The 23,766-nt window shown below is 46.8% G+C and overlaps 1 protein-coding gene across 1 annotated transcript in view; it reads left to right on the top strand.

Annotated features, from left to right (window-relative positions):
• The window catches only part of ADAM19 (ADAM metallopeptidase domain 19), a 32,307-nt gene extending 8,636 nt beyond the window's left edge, over positions 1–23,671 (top strand). The window contains exons 4-23 of the mRNA XM_040574024.1: positions 3,360–3,438; positions 4,329–4,405; positions 6,505–6,697; positions 7,152–7,217; positions 8,536–8,607; positions 9,458–9,624; positions 10,729–10,813; positions 11,046–11,185; positions 12,155–12,332; positions 13,018–13,107; positions 13,868–14,063; positions 14,345–14,453; positions 14,946–15,150; positions 15,661–15,741; positions 16,354–16,462; positions 16,564–16,699; positions 16,917–16,983; positions 17,540–17,755; positions 20,169–20,315; positions 21,185–23,671. Coding sequence (XP_040429958.1) covers positions 3,360–3,438; positions 4,329–4,405; positions 6,505–6,697; positions 7,152–7,217; positions 8,536–8,607; positions 9,458–9,624; positions 10,729–10,813; positions 11,046–11,185; positions 12,155–12,332; positions 13,018–13,107; positions 13,868–14,063; positions 14,345–14,453; positions 14,946–15,150; positions 15,661–15,741; positions 16,354–16,462; positions 16,564–16,699; positions 16,917–16,983; positions 17,540–17,755; positions 20,169–20,315; positions 21,185–21,259 — 2,488 coding nt within the window. The 3' untranslated portion in view covers positions 21,260–23,671. The remainder of the gene's footprint in view (positions 1–3,359; positions 3,439–4,328; positions 4,406–6,504; positions 6,698–7,151; positions 7,218–8,535; positions 8,608–9,457; positions 9,625–10,728; positions 10,814–11,045; positions 11,186–12,154; positions 12,333–13,017; positions 13,108–13,867; positions 14,064–14,344; positions 14,454–14,945; positions 15,151–15,660; positions 15,742–16,353; positions 16,463–16,563; positions 16,700–16,916; positions 16,984–17,539; positions 17,756–20,168; positions 20,316–21,184) is intronic.
• The last annotated feature ends 95 nt before the right edge of the window (positions 23,672–23,766 follow it).

The following is a 23,766-nucleotide window of genomic DNA, read 5'->3' as shown; positions in this document are numbered from 1 at the left end:
CGGGTCCCGAGGCTTTCTGCAGTGCAGGGCCTGCCAAGGGCCGGCTCTTCCACCCAGTGGGTGCAGCCCGAGCTGGATCTGGGGGAGCGACGGATCTTGCCAAAAGCTGATTGCTGTTGGGAAGGTGTGCGGGCTCCTCGAGGGCACCCCGAGTGCTCAAACAGCCCCACACAGCTGCAGCTGTGATCAGGGCTTAGCAAAGGAGAGCCCTCCCATCCAAAAACCATTTTTACTCTGACTTCATTCTTTCTGCTGATAACCCCTCTAATGACCAGCCCCATGCTGCCTTTTATGAAGATGCTGTGCTAGCAGTCTGTCAGCTGTGTGGCTCTCTGAAGCCTTTACGTGATGTTATTTTCACATCCAAACCTTACGAGCATTTGCACCTTCATCTAAAGCTGTTGCAGAGATGGCCGTGGGGCTATATAATGTAACAGGAAAGAAAGGATCAAATCATGCTGTATTTTTCTGTGCTCTCCTCCTCCATCAAGGGCATAAGCATTGTGCTCCTACGGAAGCAGTGAGTCGGGTCCCACAGTGTTTGCAGGGCCGAGCTCCCTGGGAGCCTGGCAGTGGCGCTGTCCTGAAATGATGGCAGACAAAGGCTACTACTAAGGCTTTGGGGGTACTGGTGTCTCGCTGGTCTCTTCTGTTTATCCAACAACACGTGGAGAAGAAGAACTGATGGGCTGATGACTGGTGCACTTGGAGCTGTGAAGAAGGTTTCTCTTCTATTTGTTTACACTTTGGTGGTAAACTTGATGCTAGCTGAGGAAGTGAGCTGGGCTGGGAATGAACTTTCACAGGCTGTGAAGTGCTGTAGCCCCTTGAGAGTATTGCAAGATGTCCTGTTGTTTTTCCTCTTTCCTCACTGCCCTCCCCACCGCACACCGTGCAATGCTCTGTGATAGCTCTGCTCAGCAGTGCTGCAATATCCCCAGGGCTCCCCTGTGCTACAGCGGGGGAAGACCTTCAAAACAAGGCTGTTTCAGCTCAGAATAAGAAGCTGGGTCTTGCGTGGGAAACCTACGATGTAGCACAGGAGTCTGCTGGTGGAGAGGGAATTGAAAGTCATCAGATGGCACTGCTCAGCAGCTGCACAAATATCTAACCACGCAGGCAGACCGCTCAGCAGCATCATTCCCCCCCCCCCCGACCTCTCTGTCTGGTGGTAGGAAGAGAAGTGCACACAGTGCGTGCATGGTGCCATCATCCTCTGCCCAAAAAACCTGGTGTGCTGGGCTCAGCCGTGGGGCTGGGTGGGAGCTGGAGGGGCAGATGAGTCGTGGGCACCAAGAGTCAAAGCGCTGGGCGGTTTTATGGCGCTGAAGGAGAGAAAAAACTAGCTATTCATAGTGCATGCTTTCCAAGAATAAGAGAGCAGGAGGAAAACACAGGCGTGCTTGTTTGGGAATGAAAAAGTAGGCTGTGCAAGCCTCAGCTACTGGAAATCTATGGGCTGGTGTCTAATTCTAGCTGCAGTAGCACCAGGCAGATTCACATCGGTTTCATGTCTCCTCTCGAGATGACAGTCTCTTACAGAGACCAGATACCTGCCAGAGCACATTGCTCAAGGCAATTTCCTGCCAGTTAATGCAATCTGTTGATTAAACATTTGTTTCTTGCAGCCTCATGCTGAGCAAGCTACTGCAGTCAGGGAGCTGAAGGGAGTTATTTTTTTGTGGGATGGCGCTTCTGGGCTTATCTTCGGCTTGCAGATTGGAGATAGCTAGAAAACAGCAATTGAGCCTTCTGGATCACTGACAAGATCTAGTGATGGGAATTAGCACATCAGAAGGAAACAAAATGAGCTTTTCTAGGCTACAGTGAACTCTGAAAGTGGAGATAAAAGCTGTTGTATTCCTGACATCAAATGCTATCAAGTAAAGCAGTGGCACAGGGGTTTGGTTGACACTAAGGCATCATTACTTGTTCAGGTGTCCTGCCCTTTGGATGCGGGATGGGGAAGCACTTTCATACTTTCATACACTCTGATAAGAGGTGGCGCTTCTTTCCGGAGGCTCAGGACTAATTTAATCAGTTGATATCACAAACACACAGTCCGTTATTGAAACAGAGGCTTTGAAGGCACATTAGACCTGATTGCCACGTATAAAAAAAAAAAAAAAAGGAAGGGAAAAAAATCTTCAATTTTGCTTCTCGTACAGACTGATCTGTCAGGTCGTGTTTACCCAGCCTGAAGAAACCATACAAAAAAATAAAACCTTTTTCTCCTTTCCTTCATGTGGTGCCTGAAGCAGCGATGCAGAGGGGCCAAGCTGCAGCTGGGTGCTGCAGGTGTCGCGCTGCCCGGGGCACGCAGCATCCTCGTGCTGCAGCACGGGTGGTGCCTCCTGGGGGGACAGCAGCACGAGGCTGCTGTGCGAGTGTGCTGGATTGACCGGGCACGTTCTAGGATCCAATTTTTTGGAAATGAGACCATTGTTTAAAAAAAAAAAAAAAGTTTTAAAGCTGTGTTATACTGTGGCTGAGATGGACACAGGATGTGACCTTCTTGGTTTGGCCCAGATTTTGACTTACTGTACTTTTTTACATCACTGTTTAGTAAATGCAGATGTTTAAAAAAAAGGGGAAGGCTGTTTCCTCTGGAACCAAGTCAAAACACTTACTATTCAGTGCACAGGAGCGCCTTTTATAGACTTTTGGCCTGATCCTGGGTTAAAGACAGGGAGAATATTGTTTATATGAGGATGGCATGATCAAATTCAAATTGGGGAATCAGCAGTTTTCTAGAACAAAGATGTGAATCGACTGCTGGTCAGAGGTTGAAATGCAGATGCAGATTGGTTTATAATTGCACTCAGATCTGAGCACTGGAGAGTCTGGATTTGAGCTATGAACTCGCACCCATGCTCCAGTGCCAAGATATGTCCTGAGCTGGCCTTCAGTGTGCTCAGTCTCCTTCCAGTATATCTGGGGCAGAACTTTGCAGCAGAAAGGAGATTCTGCACAGAGACTTTCACCCATTAAGGGAGGAGGATGATATTTTATTTAATTTTATTCATTTTTTTTTAAGTCTTCGCATAAAAACTTGCTCACTTGAGGCTATTAGAAATGCATTTCAGCACCTGATTGAACCGAGGGACAGCCTTTCCTTTATTGTTTTAATTTAATTTAATAAATGGCTTGCAAGAGCACTTAGGAAGATGGCTTGCCACATCCCTTCGGAAGTGGGTGTGCTCCACATGAGAAGTGCAGAACTCCTGGGAGGGCTGCATGTGGCTGGATGTGGTGAGGTCAGGCAAATGTTCTGGCACAAGTAGGAAAATAAATCCAGGTCTAAAGAAATCTCTAACTGTCTTCCTCCCCTACCCCTTTTTTTCCCCCAATATCTGCAGAAACCTCTTTGCACCAGGCTACACCGAGACTCATTACAACCGGACGGGACAAGCTCAGACCGTGCCCCTGAGCCACACGGTGAGTGCAGACTCCGGCGTGCAGGGGCAGCAGGGGAGCATCATCCTCCAGAGCCTTTCTTCCAGGCCAGGCTCCCCACAGCTGGAAGCTGAAGGGGAGGGCAGTCTGGCTTTCTGGCCTGCGGTTTTCCAGCGAGAAAGCATCTCCGTCACCGAACAATGGTAAAAACACCTTCCTGTTTTTGCCTGAGCTCTGTTATCTGCCGAGGTCAGCCAGCAGCATTGCTCCCTAACCTCTGAGTGCTGGAGAATCGTCCATTCCTCCCACTGCTCACCCTCTTGCTTTTAATTCTGCCACCCCGTGCTGGGGATGTTCGCAGCCCTTGGGAAAACCAGCCTAAGTGAGCTGGCTGCTCTTCAGCTAAGCCCCCCATGAATTACTGCTCTCACACTGCCCTTGGCTGGCTGACCGCCGCAGAGACACAAAGATGCACATTGGTCGCGATGTAAAAAATATGAGATAAAATCCCCATGAGATCATCTTTACTGGTGCTGCCCTGGGGCGAGGGGAAGGGCTGGGGTGGGTATGTTGGCGTTTCTACCCCAAAGCCTCCTTGTCCCTGCCAGAGGCTGCCTTTGTCTCGCCCAGAGCCCCCAGGCGGGGACTCCCCCGCTGCCCATGGCGTCACCCTCCCAGGCACGTCCTCCAGGGCCTGACCCGGGGCCAGCTGCAATCGACAGGCAGCTCCCTTACAGTCAGCTCCACATCTGCTTCATGCTGAGGCCATCCGAGTTGCATCCTTGGGGATGTAATGGAGACAGGCACCACATGCAGCGGAAATAGAGCAATTAGTGGAGTATTGGGACTCAAACGGGACTCAGCGATACCTAAACATAGCGCGTGTCCATCCCCGAAGCGGATTGCCAACCCTGCTGCCCTCTGCCTTGCAGGAGCACTGCTTTTACCATGGGACAGTGCAGGGCAGAGAGCACTCCAGCGTGGCGCTCAGCGCGTGCAGGGGCCTGCGGTAAGTGCCAGGGGTCGGCGCCATGCGGCGCGCCTCAGGGTCTGTCCGGGCAGGCGGGCCTGTTATCAAATGCCACCCAGCAGCGAGTTCTGGGCATTAAAGGGAGCACGTCAGGGGAAACGTCTTTAGCTCAGGCGTCCTCTGGAGCAAGAGGCCTCTCCCAGTAGTGACCCAGGGCTGTGTCCCTCACAGAGACAGGGACAGGACTCACCCCATCCCAGCCCAATGCTCTTGTGCTAATACCAAATCCAGCCCCTTCTCCCAGTCTCCCCCAGCCAGCCAGTTTTTGTGTTTTGGGGCAGACTTCAGGTCCAAACTTCCCCCAGTGTTGTCAGCTCTGCTTCCTCGCCTCGCTCCCTGCTTTCTCCCTGGGTGGTGCAGGGGTTGTGTGTTCCGCCTTTAATACCTTGGCTTTGGTAGTAATGGAGTCTCTGGCAGAAAAAGACAGTCTGTATGTGTTCATTTACACCAGCTCTGAGTTTGTTTCCAAAATACCATGTGCGCTTTATTGATATTAGCGGTCATCTGCTCTCAAGAAGTAATTGGGAGCTGGGCTGATGGGACCTGGCCCAGCCAGGAAGCAGCCCTTGCCAAAGCAAACCCCAGAAATCTTAAGTGGATGTACAGCAGGCCAAAGAGCCCAGGGAAATAAACAGGGCGGTGCGGCCACCTGTGGTTTGCAGTAAGCCATCCAAAAGTAGTCACAGGTGTGCTCTGCTTCTGCCAGCCTGCCTCGTCCCCTTCTAGCTGGAGGAGACAGATGTCTGGGGGCGCACGTAACAGCTCCTGCACCCCTCAGTCCATCTTCTGAGGGTGTTTGATGCCCTGAGTGTTTCATACCAGAAAGCCAACTGGGCCATTGCAGGGTTTTTTGCATATGCACATGGAGCCTCTGCTTGGGGGCTGCCCTGTGGAGAGGAGAGAAGGCAAGATAAGGCCCTGAACCTGAAGGCAGCTGTAACCAGAGGCTCTGGAGGAGAAGGTGACCATCCCAGCTTAAGACGCTGCTGGGCTCCACGAGTATTATTGGGAACTCAGGGAAGCTCTGAGCTGATTCATGGCTTAGGCTTTTTGGGAAGAACTGGAGGAAAAGTGGGACAAATCATAACAACAGCTCCCTGCTCTCCTTGAAGCTGTGTGGCTGCACTTGCTCCCATAAGTAGTCATGGGATGGAAAAAAAAGGCTTATAAGATGTGCCTCTAGGAAAGTGCTTTGAATATGATCCTGGTTCACAAGGAAAGCACTTTGCAGTCACATGTATTATTTATTGCCCCTTTTATGACCTCTTTTGTCAGGCGCTTGCTCTCTTCAGTGTGAAGCAGGTTTTCTTTTCAAAGGGATGCTGCACTGGGTGGGACGGGAAGCTGGAAAGAGCGGTCCTGAGGAGGTGGGGCGTGGGGCTTTTGGGGGACAGACCCTGGTTGTGGCCAAAATGGCACTTGATGTGAGAGGGGAAAAAAAAAAAAAAGGAAGAAAAAAGTAAAAAACAAATTCTTAATTAGAAATTGTTATAGGTCTTCTCAGGAGATGGAACAAAATGGGAAAATATCTGGGTTATGGTGGCACCCATTACTTGTCCACATTGGTGTTTGTTTTTTTTTTTTCTTTTTCTTCCCTACAATGAGACTGTGAGATAGGGAAATGAAAGGAGACAAAATCTGCAAAAAAAAAGGATGCAAAAATGAACTGTTTTTTCCCATTGACAAAAAACAAAACAAAACCTTCACATTTTTTTTAGGCCAGTTCTGTTGCAGACAGATTTCTCTGATCAGCTGAAAAACTTCCACTGCCACTAAAGGAAAAGCTGTACTTTAAATAAATACATAAATAAAATCAGTTCTTTTTGCAGCAGCACATGCTCCTATAGCCCCTCAACTGATTGTCAGAGCCCATTTTAACAGCTTTTAATATATGCAAGCTCAGGAATTCCCCCTTCTGAACTCAAAATATTCCCATCCTTCTTTTGAATGAGCTGCCCAGCCTGGTAGGGATAAATGCCTCCCCAAGGCAGCTGGGAGCGCAGCAATAGAGGAAGGATTTGGCTCAGTTTCCTGCCGTAATAACTGGTTTTCTGTCTCTCTGGTTCCTGCTCCAACAGAGGACTCATCGTGTTGAGCAGCAACTCCAGCTACATCGTGGAGCCTGTCCCTGGCAGCCCAGACCAGCACTTTATCTACAGGTTGGGTGACCTGAGGCTGCAGAGAGGAGCCTGCGGCCACCGGGACAGCGTGGTCACAGCTGAAGGCTGGCTCAGGGACTTCACAGCCGGGGTGAAAACACCCCACCTCAGGGTGAGGAGGGCTCTGACCGGGTCCCTGTGTGATGCTCCAGATTTCCCCCTGGCTCCCAGCCTGCGGAGCCTGCTGCTCTGCAGGAGCACAGTTTGGAAAGGGAAATGGGAGAGAATATCTGAACTTCGTAGCAAGCTGGTTGCCAAATAGTGGTTCCGGCAGGGAACTCAGTGAGTGCTGGGAGCACGGTGACAAATCCAGGCTGTTGCTGTTCCTGCGTGGATTTGTGCAGGCAGTATGAACAAACTGGGATGGGCTGAGAACGCACATATCAACGCGTGCTATAACTGACCTGTGATGTTGGTTGCTCTAAATCAATCACATCTCGAGGTCCCTGATGGGGTGGGGTGAATGGCCAGTGAAAAACTAATGGTGAAAAATAGCCCATATATATGTTTTGCAAAGGGTTTCCTGGGGGATATTGGGGAAATAACCTTTGTTGCCACTGCTGTAGGTGAGGCGGGAGACTCTGCAGACTATGAAGTACGTGGAGCTGCTGCTTGTGGCTGATTACGCGGAGGTGAGAAAAGGGATGGGTTTTACACCAGCTGAGCACTGGGCATGGGGCGAGCATCCCGCCTGCAGCATCGCTGCGGACGGGTTCCACAGCTGGAGCAGACAGGCTTCCCTTTGCCATCCCAAATATCCTGCAGCCTGCAGCTGGGGAGAACTGAGTCTCTGTCACTGCTGTCCCCTCTGCTGCCACCATCAGCCACTGTTGCCCAGCAGGTTATGACTGGGACAAGGGTTGGGGGTCAATTTTTGCCTCCCGAGGTACCAGTGATCCAGAGCTGAATGCTCCCATATCTTCATGGGTATTTGGGAGCCCCTTTGCTGCCCCTGGTTAAGGATGGGAGAGACTGCCTTCAGCCTTGGGTCACCTGGGGGTGTCTAGCAATGATGTGCATCTGTATTTCATCTCTAGAGAAGATAACTAAGATTACCCTCTGCTTTGAGCTCTTGGCAGAGATAGAAATAGGTGTTTCAAAGGCTCCAGGTGATAGAATAGGGCTGGAAGAGACCCATTGAAGCCAGCAATCCCTCCCCTGTGCCCAGCCTGGATTGCATGCCAGATGTACTTACTGACAGTGCAAACTGCGCAGTGTTTCGTTGATCATTTAATCTCCAGCACAGACAGGAGTCGGGCTGATCCTATTCATAATTTACAACATGAAACTCCAGTAGTGAAAGCCACGTACTGCTCTGGGCTATAATTTATTCTGAACAAAACCAGAGAGGCAGAAGCCATTTCAGTCTCCTCTATAAGGCAGCAGGATGCCAGGGAAAGTATGGGAAAACACGTTATACCCAGGAACTGCCACATGCTGTTGACCATTTCATTAGACAAGCTGGGGTAGGCACCCTCGCAGTGTAGCTGTGAACTGCCCTTACTCTATTGCTTCCCTTGATAGGAGAAAAGTCCCAGCTTTTGCAGTCTGCTTAATAAAAATCTAAATATTTTGCAACATTAATTCCTTGAATCAAGCACTGTTCGCTAAAATTAAATCATTAATTACCGTGTGGCTTAAATAGGCAAATTAGTTCTTCCTGGATGTTACCATATATTCTACCTAAAAAAATGTTAATTATTTTTGATGACTTCGGGTTGCTCCACTCAGTTCCTGCCACCACTGGAAAAACATCCCTGCAGTGGGATGCCAGGGATGAATTCTGAATTTGCATGTACAGGTGGGTTTAATGGGAGATGTACAGTGAAGGAAGGATTTGGGCATCATCTGGTAGTTACCTTCCAATTCTCAAAATAATGTGACATGTTTTAACATGTTTCATCACTTTCTAGTTCTCTTCATGCTGCCTGACATGTTCATTTTATTCAGTTTCAGAAGCATCACTTCAACATCGAAGCAACAAGGCTTAAACTAGTGGAGGCAGCTAATTACGTCGATAAGGTGAGATCAGGTGTGCATGAACTGAGGAAGACAAAGCTCAGATTGCCAATTATGAGAACTGATTGTGGCAGAGGAAGGCTATCTTCTTGGGAGAGAGAGAGAAATGTTTTGCTAGTTCTCCCCAGTGACTTGGAGAGTGGAGACTGTTTTCCATGTGGTTCTGGACACTGGGGATGTGGTGGGGGAGTCTCCTTTCCTTAACATGGAGCCAGCAGGAGCATCTCTCTATTTTAATACATCTCTGTATTAACACCTAAATACTGCTTTTTGGCAAGGGACTAAGGTATTCACTTCAGATTGTAGAAATCTTGACAAAAATCTTGGCCTTCAGAGGTCATCTTTGCAGTGGTACGCAGTGCTGTTGAAGTTAACATCACAGCTTTTCAGATCTACTGCCTTCGTACTCCCCTTCTCTCCTTAAACTCCTTCCACTGCTCCCTGCCCACCCCTGCCCAGGAAGACTTGTCCTGTTTGTGCTTGACGTGGGCAGCAGATTATTTCCTTCCTTTTTGAGGAATTTTGACATATTTAAAGATGAACATGATGTCAGTCTTCAGTCTTTGTTTCTTTCTTTTTTTTTTTTTTTTTTCCTAGATGATATCTCTGTCATTCATTAAGAAAATGAATGTTTAGCATCTCTAGTCCAACCCAGTTTAGCCTTGCGGGTGGCACACATTTCATTTTGCAGAGACATGGTGCTGAGTTACAGTGCATTTCCAGAGAGAACATCATCTCTGATCATGTGTTTCTGTAGTAGCATTGATCAGTGTTTATACACAAGGTTTAAAAGGAAATAAAATAAATTAGTGGTGCTCATTTTGTCCTCTCTTTTCCCTCCTGTATCTGTCAGTTTTACAGGTCCCTGAATATCCGTATTGCCTTGGTGGGGCTGGAGATCTGGACTCATGGGAACAAATGCGATGTAACTGAGAATCCCTACTCCACCCTGAAGTCCTTTCTGGCCTGGAGTAGCAAGGAGCGGGTGTACAGAAAATACGATAATGCCCAACTAATCACGTAGGTTTATTTCTTCTGAAATAACCCGTTTCACAAAGTGGGTTGCGTGGGTGGGAAATCAATACCTAAGATTATATTGTTCTAAGATTCAGCGAGGCAGATTTATATAGTGGCTGCTCCGCCAGCATTAAGCTATGGCACCCAGAGCAGTGAATTTAGGAAAGGTGCAGGTCTCCGGCTATGCAGCAATCTCAATGCACATGCATCAAAGTGTGCATCAGCTTTTTTATGAGCATATCACAAGCAGCTGCACATGATCTGTCACAGCTACACGTGCCGTTTCAAGAAAATCTGAGCCATAAGCGAGACCTGTGAAGGGGAGCTAAACCCTTTGCAGAAGGCATTCATTCCTAGCTCACCCTGCTGAGACACAGCAGCCGTGGTGCTGGGAGTTGATGATCTGTGACTCATCCTGCCGATCTCATTAGGGCCAGTAACTATGGCCAGTAATGCAGAAGTCATTAGAAGAAAAATCTGCAGGAAGTCTTAGACCTTCTTGCCTCTCCCATGGTAATTCATTGACCAGCAAATTCAAAGAAGGATGCTGTGATGCAGAGCAAAATGCAGAGATACAATACCTCTCCTCCTTTTTTTTTTTTTTTTCCTTTAACATTTCTGTATTTCTTCTTGATGCGGTGATATCCCGCACGGTAATAACAGGGCTCCTGCGTCAGACACTGGCAGGGCCTGTGCAGACTTCCATCTTGCCAGGCAGGAGCCTAGCGGGGCTGCACCACAGGGGTGTCACTGAGCTCTCTGTCATGTCCCTGAATCCCAAACCAGCAAACAGTAGTCTTAGGGTAAATGAAGTATTCACAATCAGTACCCAATTAAGGATCCAGAAACAGTCTTTTCTGTACTTGCTGCAAAGCTCAGCAGAGGACACTTTTTGGCACTAGACCATTATGAAAAATAAGATTGGCTGGTCCATAAAATAAAGGAACAGTCCAAGAAATTTAGGTCCTAAGGCTTTGTACCTCTGGTCTAATGTTTTGTACCTGAAGATATTACTAAAGAAAATGTATTCAGACACAGTACATGTACAAATCTTGGGACTGCAGGATGCCTCAGTGCCATTTCACGCTCTTTCTGGGTTGATTTTAGGGGTGTGCCCTTCCAAGGTACCACAGTAGGCTTGGCTCCCGTGATGTCCATGTGCTCTGATTTCCAGTCAGGAGGAGTAAACATGGTAAGTCATTGTTAATGCCTAACATGATGTTTCTTGCTAGCATTGAATACGTGCAACAGGTGCCTCCTGAAGCCCAGGAATAAAATATTTCCTCTGAAGGCCTCTAGCTCACCTGCTCACAGGCAGGAATACCTTCAGCAGATGTTTTCTACAAGTAGCATTGAGAAATGACCCCGAGGTGCATGGGACAGGCACAGGTGAAATGCTGACTTGCCTCTTTGACCTTGCACAGGACCACTCTGATAATGCCATCGGTGTTGCTGCTACCATTGCCCATGAGATGGGACACAACTTTGGCATGAATCATGATTCAGCTGGCTGCTGTACTACCCGTGCGGAGGATGGAGGCTGCATCATGGCTTCTGCAACTGGGTGAGTCCGGCTTACAGGGTCTCACTGGTAAATGCAGCGGTCTGGGGGGAGGAAGAGCTAGAAATCCAGAATGAAGCTGGGTCTGTTGCTTGATGTTCTTCACCGTTATAAAGTCAAGTTTTCCTACATTTTGTCCTGAGAGACTGTCTCAGGCCTTCATCTCTGAGTTTGTGCTTCCCCCTGTGTCCTGCCAAGAGATCCATCACTCCAAAGCAAGTTCAGTGCACACACATGCATCCTTCTCCAAAACCTGAACTGTGTGGCTATTGACAGCAAGCACAAAGAAATGAGGGGTGACCAGAACATGTCATGGTGTGTCACCTTGGCACGTAGACTTTTATGGTGGTTTCATTGCTGTGTTGCACATGAAATGCATAAAGAGTTGACAGGGTTTCTAAAGCATCTCCCAGAAAAGATAAAGTGTTATAATGTGGTGAAGAGAGGAAAAAGTGTTACTTCAGGAAAGAACTGATAACTGATTTTATTAAAAGGCACAGTGATTGCATTATGTGTCCAACTAAGGAGATATGAAAACAGATCTGTTGCTTGCTGTCTCCGGAATATGGCTTGGGTTTGGTGAGCCGCTGAAAACCAGTGTTTGAAAGGGAAAGAATAACTGGCTTCTAGAGAAAAGGGAAGTGAGAATGACTCTGGAAACCACCAGGATTCTAAAGCTCATTTTGGATGAGGAACGACAACAGCTTTCATATTTCAGTCACGTAAAAACGACAGTGGAACACATTCACCTAAAGCCACATTCCCTGTTTCCTCAAGCACTTCCCCTTTGGGGTTCAGCAGTTTTTAGCAGAATTGTCTCCACTGAATACCTTCTTTTATGTGACATATTTCCTCCAAATATGGAAAATGTTCAGATGAGCAGTGAACACATGCAGGTAGACATTGGCATGTGCTTGTTTTTGGTGCTCTGAACAGTTGCTTTGATCTGTCATGATGTTTTTCTACATTCAGGCACCCATTCCCCAGGGTATTCAACCAGTGCAACAGGAAAGAGCTGGAGAAGTATCTGCAGTCTGGTGGAGGGATGTGCCTCTCCAACATGCCAGACACCAAAAATATGTATGGAGGGAAGAAATGTGGAAACGGCTACTTGGAAGAGGGGGAGGAGTGTGACTGCGGAGAGGTGGAGGTAACGGTTGTTCAGATCCAACCATTTGGGGCTTAGCTGGGACACAATGATTTTATTACATGCTTGGTAAATACAGTTACGTGATATGTTAGCAGCATTTCTTTGTGCAGGAGATATGCATACCTGTCCTATATGTAAATGTGTATGCAATGTTATCAAGGTTGAAAAGTATCATATCATATAGATATCAAAGTATCTAACTAAATTTACAGTGCGCAGTACGATGCATCCCAGAACTCAGGGATGGTGCAATCCATGATAAAACAGAGCCGATGAAAGCTTCATTAAAAAAAAATAAATAAATCTTCCTACACATCGCATTTTCATGCATCTTTAAGTGCACTTTAACTACAGCTCCATTTTTGATAAGGATGAGGCTTCTCTTAGAATTGCATCTTGCTTCTCCAAACCCAGACTTTGACTAGTAAGCCAAAAGGGAGCTGAAGCTAGCAGCCCAGACTCACCAGAGGTAATGAGCATAGCCTATCATACGCAGTCCGTTCAACAGAGGATATGATTATGCAGTAGTGTAAACCAGCAAATGCTGGGTTTCACGAGCATGTTGCGGAAGAAAGGCTGACACTGAATATAATTCATCTTCTCACCCTCACACTTCAATGCTCTGACACCATTCTTGTCTTGAACATCTGCCTTGTAAACTGTGCTGCATCTTGCCATCTTCCAGGAATGCGATAACCCCTGCTGCAATGCCAACAACTGCTCCCTGAAGCTGGGTGCCGAATGTGCCCACGGCAGCTGCTGTCATCAGTGCAAGGTGAGCTTTCTGGGTTTTTCTAAAAGAGGAGAGAGAATAACAGTGGTAGGTACATGAAGGTGAAACAGAGGGGAAATGGGAGCAAACACAGCCAAATATAGAGTCCGTCTCCAAATCCTCTCCAAAATGAACACAGGCAAACTTTTCTCTTCGGCTCATTTTTATGCTTGCATGTGAACTCCACGCTTGTAGTGACCTATCCTGAACATGGGAAAAATAATTTTCCAGGAATCCGTCTGGACTCTCACTCCCTTCAAAAGAAACTTAAATAAACCTCCTAGGTGTAATTGTGTATGTCCTTCCTCTGCATCCATGGTAAACTCAGAGCGAGGGAGATGTAAGTTACACATGAGGAAAATGTCACCAGCAGAAATGACAGGCAAATACTGAAACAGACTTCCCAAACCGGGGGGTTGGAGAACAGATTACACAAGCATCTGTCAGAAATCATTTAGGTGTATCAGATCCCACCCTTGGGTACAGAGAGATGGAGCAGCATTCCCTTGAGATCTGGCAGCCTTATTTTCTGTGCGTGATCTCATCCTTGCGGAGGGAAGAGATCCAGTCACCAATTTGATTCTACACAGCTAATGAAGTTACAGAGTCATTTGGATCACTGCTGACCTCAGAAAACCTAGCACAAGGTGGATGAAAGGATGAAGGTTTTTTCTTTTCTTACCTGCATTAGAGACATTGTGCAAACACGAAACCAGCAAGGAGCCAAACCATAATTCCATTTTTTCTCTTTGTACCTCTTTAGCTGATGTCTCCGGGAACTCTCTGCAGGGAACGGTCAGGACTGTGTGACCTCCCAGAATACTGCACTGGCCAGTCACCATTTTGTCCCCCCAACTCTTACCAAATTGATGGGGCTTCTTGCGAAGGAGGAAGGGCGTATTGCTACAGTGGCATGTGCCTCACGTATGAAGACCAGTGCTTGCAGCTGTGGGGGCCTGGTAAGGACACTACTTGCAGTGAAACATGTTTTCCTTTGAGCTGGCAATATTATGTAGTATCCTGCTGTTATTCACCCTGTGTAAGGCAGTAGTACCTTGCGTATATGTTATCAGTGACAAAGCCTGAGGAACCTTCTCTCCTGCCTTGCTTGCTTGGAGGAGGCGGCAAAAATTTCCCATGCTCAAACCATGACAGAAAAAGGACAACTGGGTGGTTGGCATAGGGTGAGGTGGGCTGCCAGGCTCCACAGAGACCAGCCACATGAGTTTCTCCCATGCAGGAGCAAGGCCAGCACCAGATGCTTGTTTTGAGAACGTTAATGCTGCCGGAGACGTCTACGGGAACTGTGGGAAGGACATCTACGGCAACTACAGGAAGTGCGAGAGAAGGTAGAGAACAGTTACTGGCTGGAGAAGATCTTTTCATATATTACAAAATTATGGGCCAGTAGACTAAATTGAGCCATGCTTTGGTTTCAGTCCCTCTCACATCCCTGGGAAACCGGTTGCTTCCTCGTAGGGCTTAGAGTCCTTATGACTGAAGCATTAAGTTTACCATTTTCCGTCTTTTGCATTTAAAACATCCAGTTGGTATTTTTTTGAAGCACAGGAACAGGGGATTTTCAATCCTGTAAGCTGAAATGTAGTTTTCTAACATATTACCGAGACAAAAGCTTCTCAGTTTTCTCTGTGATTTTTTCTGAGGCTGGCCTACCATGGGGACAGTGAAGTGATACTATCAGTACCCATCAAACACTGGTGCTTGCTCTTTTGTCATTGAGCCATTCCTCAACACTGCTGCTTGAACTTACGTGTAGAGCTGAAGCCTGCGAAACATTCAAAAAGCCAGAAATAATCATTTAGCCTTTCCTTTGAAATCAGAGATGCTAAATGTGGGAAGATCCAGTGCCAGAGCTATGCTTCCAAACCCCTGCAGTCCAATGCCGTAGCCATAGACACAACCATCTCCCTGCAGAGGATGCAGGTGAAGTGTCGAGGGACCTACGTGTACAGATCTGAGAAAGAAGACAAGGAGATGCTGGACCCTGGCTTGGTGTTGACAGGAACAAAATGTGGGAGCCATCATGTAGGTACAGTCCTGCCTGTAATGGTGTGGGGAGGTTCAAGGCTTTGTGGTTTTAAGGCATTCATTTCTGATGTCTAATGTCTTTTTAGGGGATTATTATGTTTGTTAGAAATTAATTTCTTAGATGTTTCTGAGTAGTGGAAGAAGGCACACCAAAGGCCATACCTTAAGTCTTTGCCAGATGAAGACTGGGCCAATGCAAAATATGGGGGTTACTAATTTGCTGAGGTGAGACACCCGAGAGCTCCTCCACAGAGTTGCCACATGGATATGGCCAACATATCTACTTCTGAGCTCCCACTCCTCTCTCCGATGTGTGCTAGCTGGGATTTAGGACAGTGATGAAATGTTTGCTTGGGAAAGCTAACTTCATGGCCTGTTGTTCTGCCTGTGGTATTATTTGTGTCCCAGGGTGTCTGGGAGCCTGCAAATCACAAACGAACATGAGGCAGTCATATGGTATGCAACCAGAAGGGCTTGCATTGAACTTTTGGGATTCTTTCTCTGCAGGTTTGCTTTGAGGGGCGCTGCCAGAACACATCCACCATCTTTGAGTCTGAAAGCTGTAGCAAGAAGTGCCACGGCAATGGAGTAGGTATCTTCCTTTTTGTCTCCGTTTCAGGCTGAAGCAGGATGGGCTGCCATTCATCTGTGCGTTGTTGTTTGGCTCAGTTCTGATACCACACTTAGGTTCGCTCTGGACTTCTGCTTCCTAATTATTAGTTTGCACCTTCATGCCATGTTTGATGTACTTTCTGCTTTAATCGTCTGGGCCCAGTTTAGGCTAAATCCAAAAAGATCAGGCTTACTAAGGGAAAAAGTAAAAACTCATGTTTAGAACAGTTTATCCGAAGCTCTGCTCTGTTGTTCCCCCAGGGGATGGAAAGAAAAGGGTGGTGGGAATATTTTAGAGCTTTTGCTAATGTTTCTAGCAGAAAACATTTAACATCAGCATCTCTCCATCGCCATGGTCTAGTTAGGCAATGAAGAGGAGCAGTAAATACTGCGGTGTGCAGCAGTGTGTGCCTTTGGGCAGCTTGGGAGGCCCCAGGATGTGCCTGACAGAGAGCAGGGCCCATCCCACTCTTTCATTCTCAGTCTGCTCCCTCTCATATGGCCCTTAAGGTTACAGGGAGCAAATGGCAGCTGTTCCACAGAATGAAATTAAACACTGCACTGAGTCTCTGAGTCTTCCCTCCCCAGGTCTGCAACAACAACAAGAACTGCCACTGCAACCCGGGATGGGCTCCCCCATTTTGCAACAAGCAGGGGAGGGGAGGAAGCATGGACAGTGGCCCACCCATGCCAGAAGGTGAGTGGGACCAACTCACTGTGATGCCACTTCAGAAAGACTTGTTTTAAATTAGGAGCAGAGGATTTCCCATTTAACAAACTGTATTTTCTTGCCCCCAGGCTCTTCAGCAGCAGTGATAACTCTGGTGATCCTGGCTCCCATTCTCCTTCTCATTGGAATCATGCTTTTGCTGTATTATCTGAAATGCTGGAATAAATTTGTCATCTGTTCTCTAAAGAAGGCCCCGCAGTTCAGGTAAATGATTGGTGCTTGTCTGCTTCCATCCGCTCCCTTTCAGTGTCAGTACAAAAAAGAAATTGCAGTGGTTGTGAGGAGTATAACTATCGATTTGTTGGTATAGTCAGTATTTGCTTCTCATTCGTCGACTGGTTAAATTATAACAAAATACATCAAAGAAAAAGGAGAAAAATCCAGGAAATAACTCTTATTCTTTTCTTTCTCTGACTGTCAGCGACGCCTCTGGAAATGGCCATGCGAACCCTGCCTTCAAGCTGAAAACCCCTCAGACGCAGAGAAAGGTAGAGGCAACGTCACCTTCCACTTCCCAGGGGACATGCAGCTGCCCTACAAAGCGGGATTTGGTTCCCTTTCGTACTGTAGTTAAGGGGTGGATTTTTCAAAGGATGAGGAAAATAGACAGATGTGTCTCATGGCTGAAAGTCAGTGGGAGCTGAGCATAGCATCTACCTTCAGCTGTTTCTTACAAGGACAGAGATGGGACCTGGCCAGGCCTGTGGCCGCTTGTCTGTCCTGATGGATCCTCTCCTGTCACATCCCCCCTTTCAAAACTGCAGCAATCACAAACCTGGATTGATTTGCAAGAGCTATTTACAGTGCTAATGCCCGAGATAGTCTGTTCTCTCATTTCCTGTTTCTGCCTCACAATATCCCAAATTGTCCTAATCTATCTAATCAACACCTACTAGACACATATAACACCCAGGTGTTGCAGCTGATATTTCCTGCTATGTGACTGAAAGACCTCAAGTAGATCCTCAAAAGAATAGCAGAGAGTAAAGAGGTCATTTGAGGTGGACATACCTAACTCCTGAGATTTGTGGGTCTTCTGCACAGGTGATTGATTTCCCTGAAATCCCATCAAAACCTCCTCCCCAGCCACCTCCCTGCCTCCAAACAAACATGCAGCAGCCATCTGCCTTCTCCAACGGCTACAACCACAGCATGGGGAAACCTGCTGGGGTGGCACAGCCGACACCAGCAAAGGACGTCGCCCGGCGGACACCCCCGAGCAGGCCAGCACCTCCTGCCCCCAAGCCACCCGTCTCTCAGGTACGAGGTCATGCTGCCATCCTGCAGATGTGGTTGGATGGGGAGGTTTGTTCCGAGTAAAGCCCCTTTAACCCTGATGTTGTGGGTGGGACACAGTAATCGGGGGTCCTTCTTGCTTTGTTGTGTAGCTGACCACGACTGTGCTGGCTGTTAGCACAGACAATTACTAGTTCAGGTCCCCAGATACCTCTGACCTGGAGCAGAAGTCAGGTAGCCTGGATCCAAGGTGGTATTTCCTTTACCAAAGTCATCTAAACATTTTTTAATCTGCAGATCAAATGCATATTTGGAGCCTTGGGCAGTTGGAAGATGTTTCTTTGACTTAAGTTACCATAAACTCTGGCTTTTAAAGTGTTTACAATTCTTTGAAAGCCCTTTTGTCAGTATCAGCATTGTGAAACATTTTTTGTTTCACAAAGAATACATGGAGCAAATTAATTTTTATTCAGATGAGGAACAAAAATGGGACCATTAGTATGTTGCATAGGAAATGTAAGACTTAACCCAGACTGACCCTGTCTTATGGGAGCATCCTAACCACAAGGTTACTTTGAGGGTTATAAGGCTATGGGGTACTTATTTACTTCTCTTGCTGGTGGTTTTGTTCTAAGCTTAATAAAGAGCCCACATTCTTGTGAACAAATTGCAAATCACTCAGACTGACTTAAACCCATTTTACCAAAATATTCCCCAACTAGCTTTATTTCGTTAGGCCCAGAAGAGAAAGAAAGGCCTCAGTTGCAGGGGAAAGCAGGAGGCTGGCTCAGGCAGTCTCTCCAAAGGATATAGAGGAAAACAAAACCAAAATATTTTACTGAATGGGATTTGTTTCTAGCTCCATTGTTCCTATGAACAGCCGGCACTTCGGCAGGAAAGAAAACTAAAACAAAAGCAGGAAGCTGACTCTAATCAATAAGGAATAGGTATCCTTCCCAGCTGCTTGTTGACAAGTTCCCCACAGTCTCCATTGTGTTCCCTCTCCAACGCACCTAGTCTCTTTATATGTCAGACCTACTAGACGGGACATTTGTCCTAGGATTTCCAAAAGCAACCTTGCCATTTCTGGGTTGGAGAAGAGCCACAAGATCTAGAAGATAGAGAGGAAGTCATCAATTTCACTGTTTGCTAGTGTCAGTGTCCTTCCTAGACATTTGCATCATCTGCCAGATTCGCTTACTTGCTGTCCTAATAAGAGCTCTTTGGACCCAGCTCTTGGTGGTGTTTAGCCTGGTTTGTCCCTCCTGCAGTCACAGGGCAAGGTTCTTGGAGAGCAGTTAATCCCCAGACATCAGCCGATGCAGCCACCAAGCATTGCATTTATACATAGTCTAAGGAGATTGCAGGGTTTTTGGGTGCCCTCCAAGTTGTGAACGCAGCTGTGTTTATTAAATCAACACCTGTAAGCCAGTGACTTAGCACAGAAACTAAGCAACAACAGTCAGTTAGCTCTTGTGTGGGTAACTTCTCCCCAGGGGCATGCTTTATGCTGAAATTCATTAGACAAATGGAAAATACAATGCTCTGAGTATCCTATTAGGGACAGCTGTGTGCACAAACAAAATAACTGAATGTAGGAGGTCTGCGAGTGTGTTTGTGTATGGGCAAACGTACGTACGCAGGGTTTACAGTCATTGTATGGCCATGCCCATACATTCTATGTGAGGTTCACTTCATGTAGTGAATGTATGCATGTGAAACTCACTTCCAACTTCAGATGCATCAACAATGTGTCTAATTTAAAGGCTCTAGAATATAGTTCTCCCAATTGCTTGGAAAATTCAAGGGTCAAAACTTTTGGATCCCTTAGTAGCTGTAACATAATGTGCTTTCAGCCCACAGCTTCATTTAAGGGGCAGAGCAAGGTAACCCTGTCATCCTGTTTGGTTGTGCTTGGTTAGAAGCCAGCTGCCTGGCAGCCTAAGGCCATCTGGTCTTCATTGAAACTTGATAGTTGAAAAGCTACAGCTTGAAAACCACTAATCCCCTGCACAAATATTATAAGCAATAGCAGCAGCCCCTGCACATCCTCCCTGTGTCGGAGAGGGAGAGGTCTTTGCACACCAGGAGGTAGTCGTGGTTTTGCCATCAGTCCTTTGTCTCAGGCAGGGATGCTGCGGGCTGAGGTGTGGTGGGGCCTCCTGCCAGGTCTATAAGGTTTCTCCTGCTCTGCATCACGCAGCCATTAGATTGTACTATCACTGTGCTAACTCCAAAGCAGAGACCTCAAGCTGGACAGCTGCATATCCAGTCTGCTGTCTCTGACTTCTCAAAAATTAAAAACCCAAGAGGTCCAAAGGACCTGTGGCCATGCTCAGAAGCTCAGGCCCCGTGAAGTGAATACAAGCATTCTTTCTGCTTTCAGGTTGGGTATCTCTCCAGGCTGACAACTTAAAACTCTTTCTTTCTTGTGTAGGACGTTTCTAGGCCGCAGCCACCCCAAAGAGCTTTGCCAGCCAACCCAGTCCCGAACAGAACCAGAGCAAGGCCCGGGGATGGCCCTGCCCTCCCGCTGCCTCCTGCCCGCCCCAGGACCCCGGGACAGCTGCAGCCTGCGGGGCAGGTGGGCACTGAGCGTGGCGACAAGGCCGTGGCCCCTCACTGACAGGACGCGGTCTGACTGTTGGGGGAGTAACACCGTTCATGCTGTAAAACACCTCTGTGCACAGCCCCGGTGGATGGTGGTGGAAAGGCTGTTGGGTCGCTTGGCTTTGTTGCAGGGGCCTCTGTTTTCACCTAGTACTTATGGAGCATTTATTGTGTCAAACAATATGCCTGATCCTAAATCCTGCAGCAAAATTGACTGATCCTAAAAGGGATCAGGTTGCAAGAACTGCTCGGTGCAGGCAGTATAAGCAGCCATGCCACGTTCTGGAACAACTGATTCGGTTCTCCACATCCCTGGGCACTTCCTCAGATAAAGTTTTCATGTGAGCAGGGCTGAGCACTGAGGGAGTCAAGGTGTGTGATGCAAAATGGTTAGTGAAGAGCAGCAACACAGGAAGGTCCAGACAAGGCTTGAGGACCCATCTAAGGGTCAGGACACTCTCCAGCCACTCTGATATGCTTTCTCTGAGGAATGTTTACCAAAATTGTCTTTAATAAGAACAATTAATAAGGGACTTTGTACTGCTGAGTTCAGCTCCAGCAATCTGGACCCCTTAAGGCGAAACACCTCCACTCCACACACCACAGGTTCAGCCTCCAGCCTGAACCATAATTGAGGCCGGCTGTTAAAGTGACAAATCCTGCGCGAACATCATCGTGCTATGGGCAGAGAGCAGCAAAGTTTCCTACATGACCCATTAGGGTGAATGTGCAGTGTTGAATGGGGACAGCCTTCCCCAGCCTGCTGTAGCAGCAGCTCAGGAAAGCATTTTCTGTTTCATCAGTGCTCACCCCTCTCTTTTCCCTATTTTCTGTCTCATCCAGAATACCAGTGTTGGGACAGCTGGAGCAGCAAACTTCTTGAGAGTGGGACAGTCGGGCTTCCGTGTGCACCCATGAACCAGTCTGTTCCCAGCTGACTCTAGCCTTCACAAGGGACTGGATGGCCTTCGTCACCCAAAAAAAAAAACAACAAAAAAAACCACAGTCAAGGGCCGCAGATGATTTCTCAGTTCCTCTCCCTTGGTTTCATTTGTTTCCTATGTGACTCAACAAGCTGCAGTCAGGCTTGGCAGGAGTGTGCCCAGGAACTGAGCCGGTACACGCCAAGCTGAACCCCTCCCTATCTGCTAATAGCCTTTTCCATATAGGGATGACTTGTTTATACAGTATTTATATATTATTGTGCAATATCCAATGCAGGGATGGGGCAATGCGGGCTTCAGGTGGTTTTAGCAGTTATTTAAGTGTTTTCAGGCACTGCAGGTGATGGCCTTGATGGGCTTTAATGTAGGAACAAGCCCTGTTCGCTTTCTCAGCCCATCCAAGCAGCTGCAGAAGCATATGTTGGTGCTATAGAGAAACCATTGCCTCTTGGGAGACCAGGAGGCAGCTGTTGATAACTTTCTTCAATTTATTCACAGTTTACAGTGGCTGGCAAACTGGGCCGCAACAGAGAGCAAACCATGGGAATATTCCTGGTTAAAATCATTTGAGTCACTGTGGATTCTGGTTAGCTTTAATAGAGTGGATTAATTATTTCCCCGTAAAACCATCTTCAGCATGGGCTTCGCAGCCTGTCTGTCCTCCAGCACTTGCTCATCTTGTCTCGGTGCTGTAGGACCTGACAGCATCAGCAGCGTGGCTCATGCACTCTCATCCGTGTCATTGGGACACAACAAGGTACGACAGGGACACACTCCAGCCAAGACATGGAGCAAATGGCCAGAAGGAAGCACAGCAAAAGCAGTGCTGAAACCTCCTCTCCACCATGCGGTACCACAGATAATCAGTAGACACTTTTGCATGCGTCTTTTCAGGATTTTGGTCTGTGCTGAGCAGTAATTCAGCACAGGCTGTCTGCTCCCATATCAGTGAGAAATCTACCTTAATGTTGCCCAGGTGGTAAGACAGCAGAAATATTAATATGACACATGGTGCTTTTTTAGCACAGCTTATTTACTCCAAGGATTTTTCTCAAGGACTCAGATGGAGAGAGCTGTCCATGTGCACTTTAAGCAGCTGATGGTTCTGACTCTGAGGACCCTCCCTTCTGAATTTGATTTTTTCTCCTAATTGTTTGGGCTTTTGTACATTTTTTTCTTCAGGATTTTAAATTAAGACCTTTTGTTATGCCATTTTTTCCTTTTTTTTTTTTCTTTTTTCTCTTTTTTCCTTTATTTCCTAGGAGAACACAATGAGTTCTGGACCTATGGTTGCAATAATATTGTGTTGTGTGTGAGTTTGTTATGGACAACTCTTCAAACAGTGTGCTTGCTGCTGCACATGTGAGAAATTGTATTATTGGCTTAAAGAAAAAGAAATGTTGTTCTGGTGGTTCTGTTTACCAAAGCTCTACTGATGGGGGGGAGGGAAAGCGGAGAAGAACCAACAGCAACAGACAAAGCCTGAGCACTCATTAAGTTATTTGTGGCAGTATATCTGTAGGATGACTGAAACCACACCATTTTTTGCAACTTTACTACCTCTTTCTTCACAAGGAAACAGTATACAGGGTGTATCTTGAATTTCTAGTTGACTATTCCTTATCTTGATCGTTTTGGACTTTTTCTTACCTTCTGTATGCCTGCAAAACAAAGCAACCTAAATTACTCCTCTCTGAAATAATGGCTGTCAGGTGAAAGACTTTACCTTTCTAACCTTTATATTATGTCTTTTTCTATAGTTGGGGTATTCTACATGTAAACAACCTATATTCAAACCCCCAGATTTGTTGTTTACTGCTCACAGGTGGAGACCCAGCCATCTTATCTAAGCTGGGTGCATACAGTGTCTGCTGTAGTACAGATTCAACCAGAACTGGATTTTTTTAACTGCAGACAACGGTATATTTCTGCTACAGCCCCTGATCTTTATCAAATGACCACCAAAAATCAGTAAGAATATTTTTACTGCATTCCATGTGAGCATGGGGTCAAGCTTCTAAGAAATGTCCCCATACACACACAACTCAGAGAACAACTAGAGATGACCAAACCCTGATGGAAACCTTTGTTACTGGAATATCCTGAAGTCACTAAAAGGTATTTTTAAAGTCCTTTCAAATTTTCATGTGTTCCAGATGAATGAATAATAACAGGGGAACTGCAGGAGGAGTAAAAGATGCAAAAATATGATTATTTTTTTAAAGGCAATGTTACTTGGAAGAACACGTACAAAAATACATCTCACTTTCTCCTGTATCCACACAGCAAAGGTTTACAATAATGCTCTCTGTGCATCTATGCAAATACTTGAAGAATGCAACTCATTGTGCCTTTTGCCTAGTTTTTAATAAATTTGTCAGTTGTCATTAACAAATGTTCTGTCACTGTGATGTTTTTTAACACCGCTTCAGTCCTTCATTTTAAATGTGGCTTTTGTCCAGAGATGGCAGGATTTCTTGA

This window comes from Cygnus olor, chromosome 14, assembly GCF_009769625.2.
Source record: "Cygnus olor isolate bCygOlo1 chromosome 14, bCygOlo1.pri.v2, whole genome shotgun sequence".
In the NCBI taxonomy this organism is placed as follows: domain Eukaryota; kingdom Metazoa; phylum Chordata; class Aves; order Anseriformes; family Anatidae; genus Cygnus; species Cygnus olor.
This window is presented reverse-complemented; position numbering and strand designations above follow the sequence as displayed.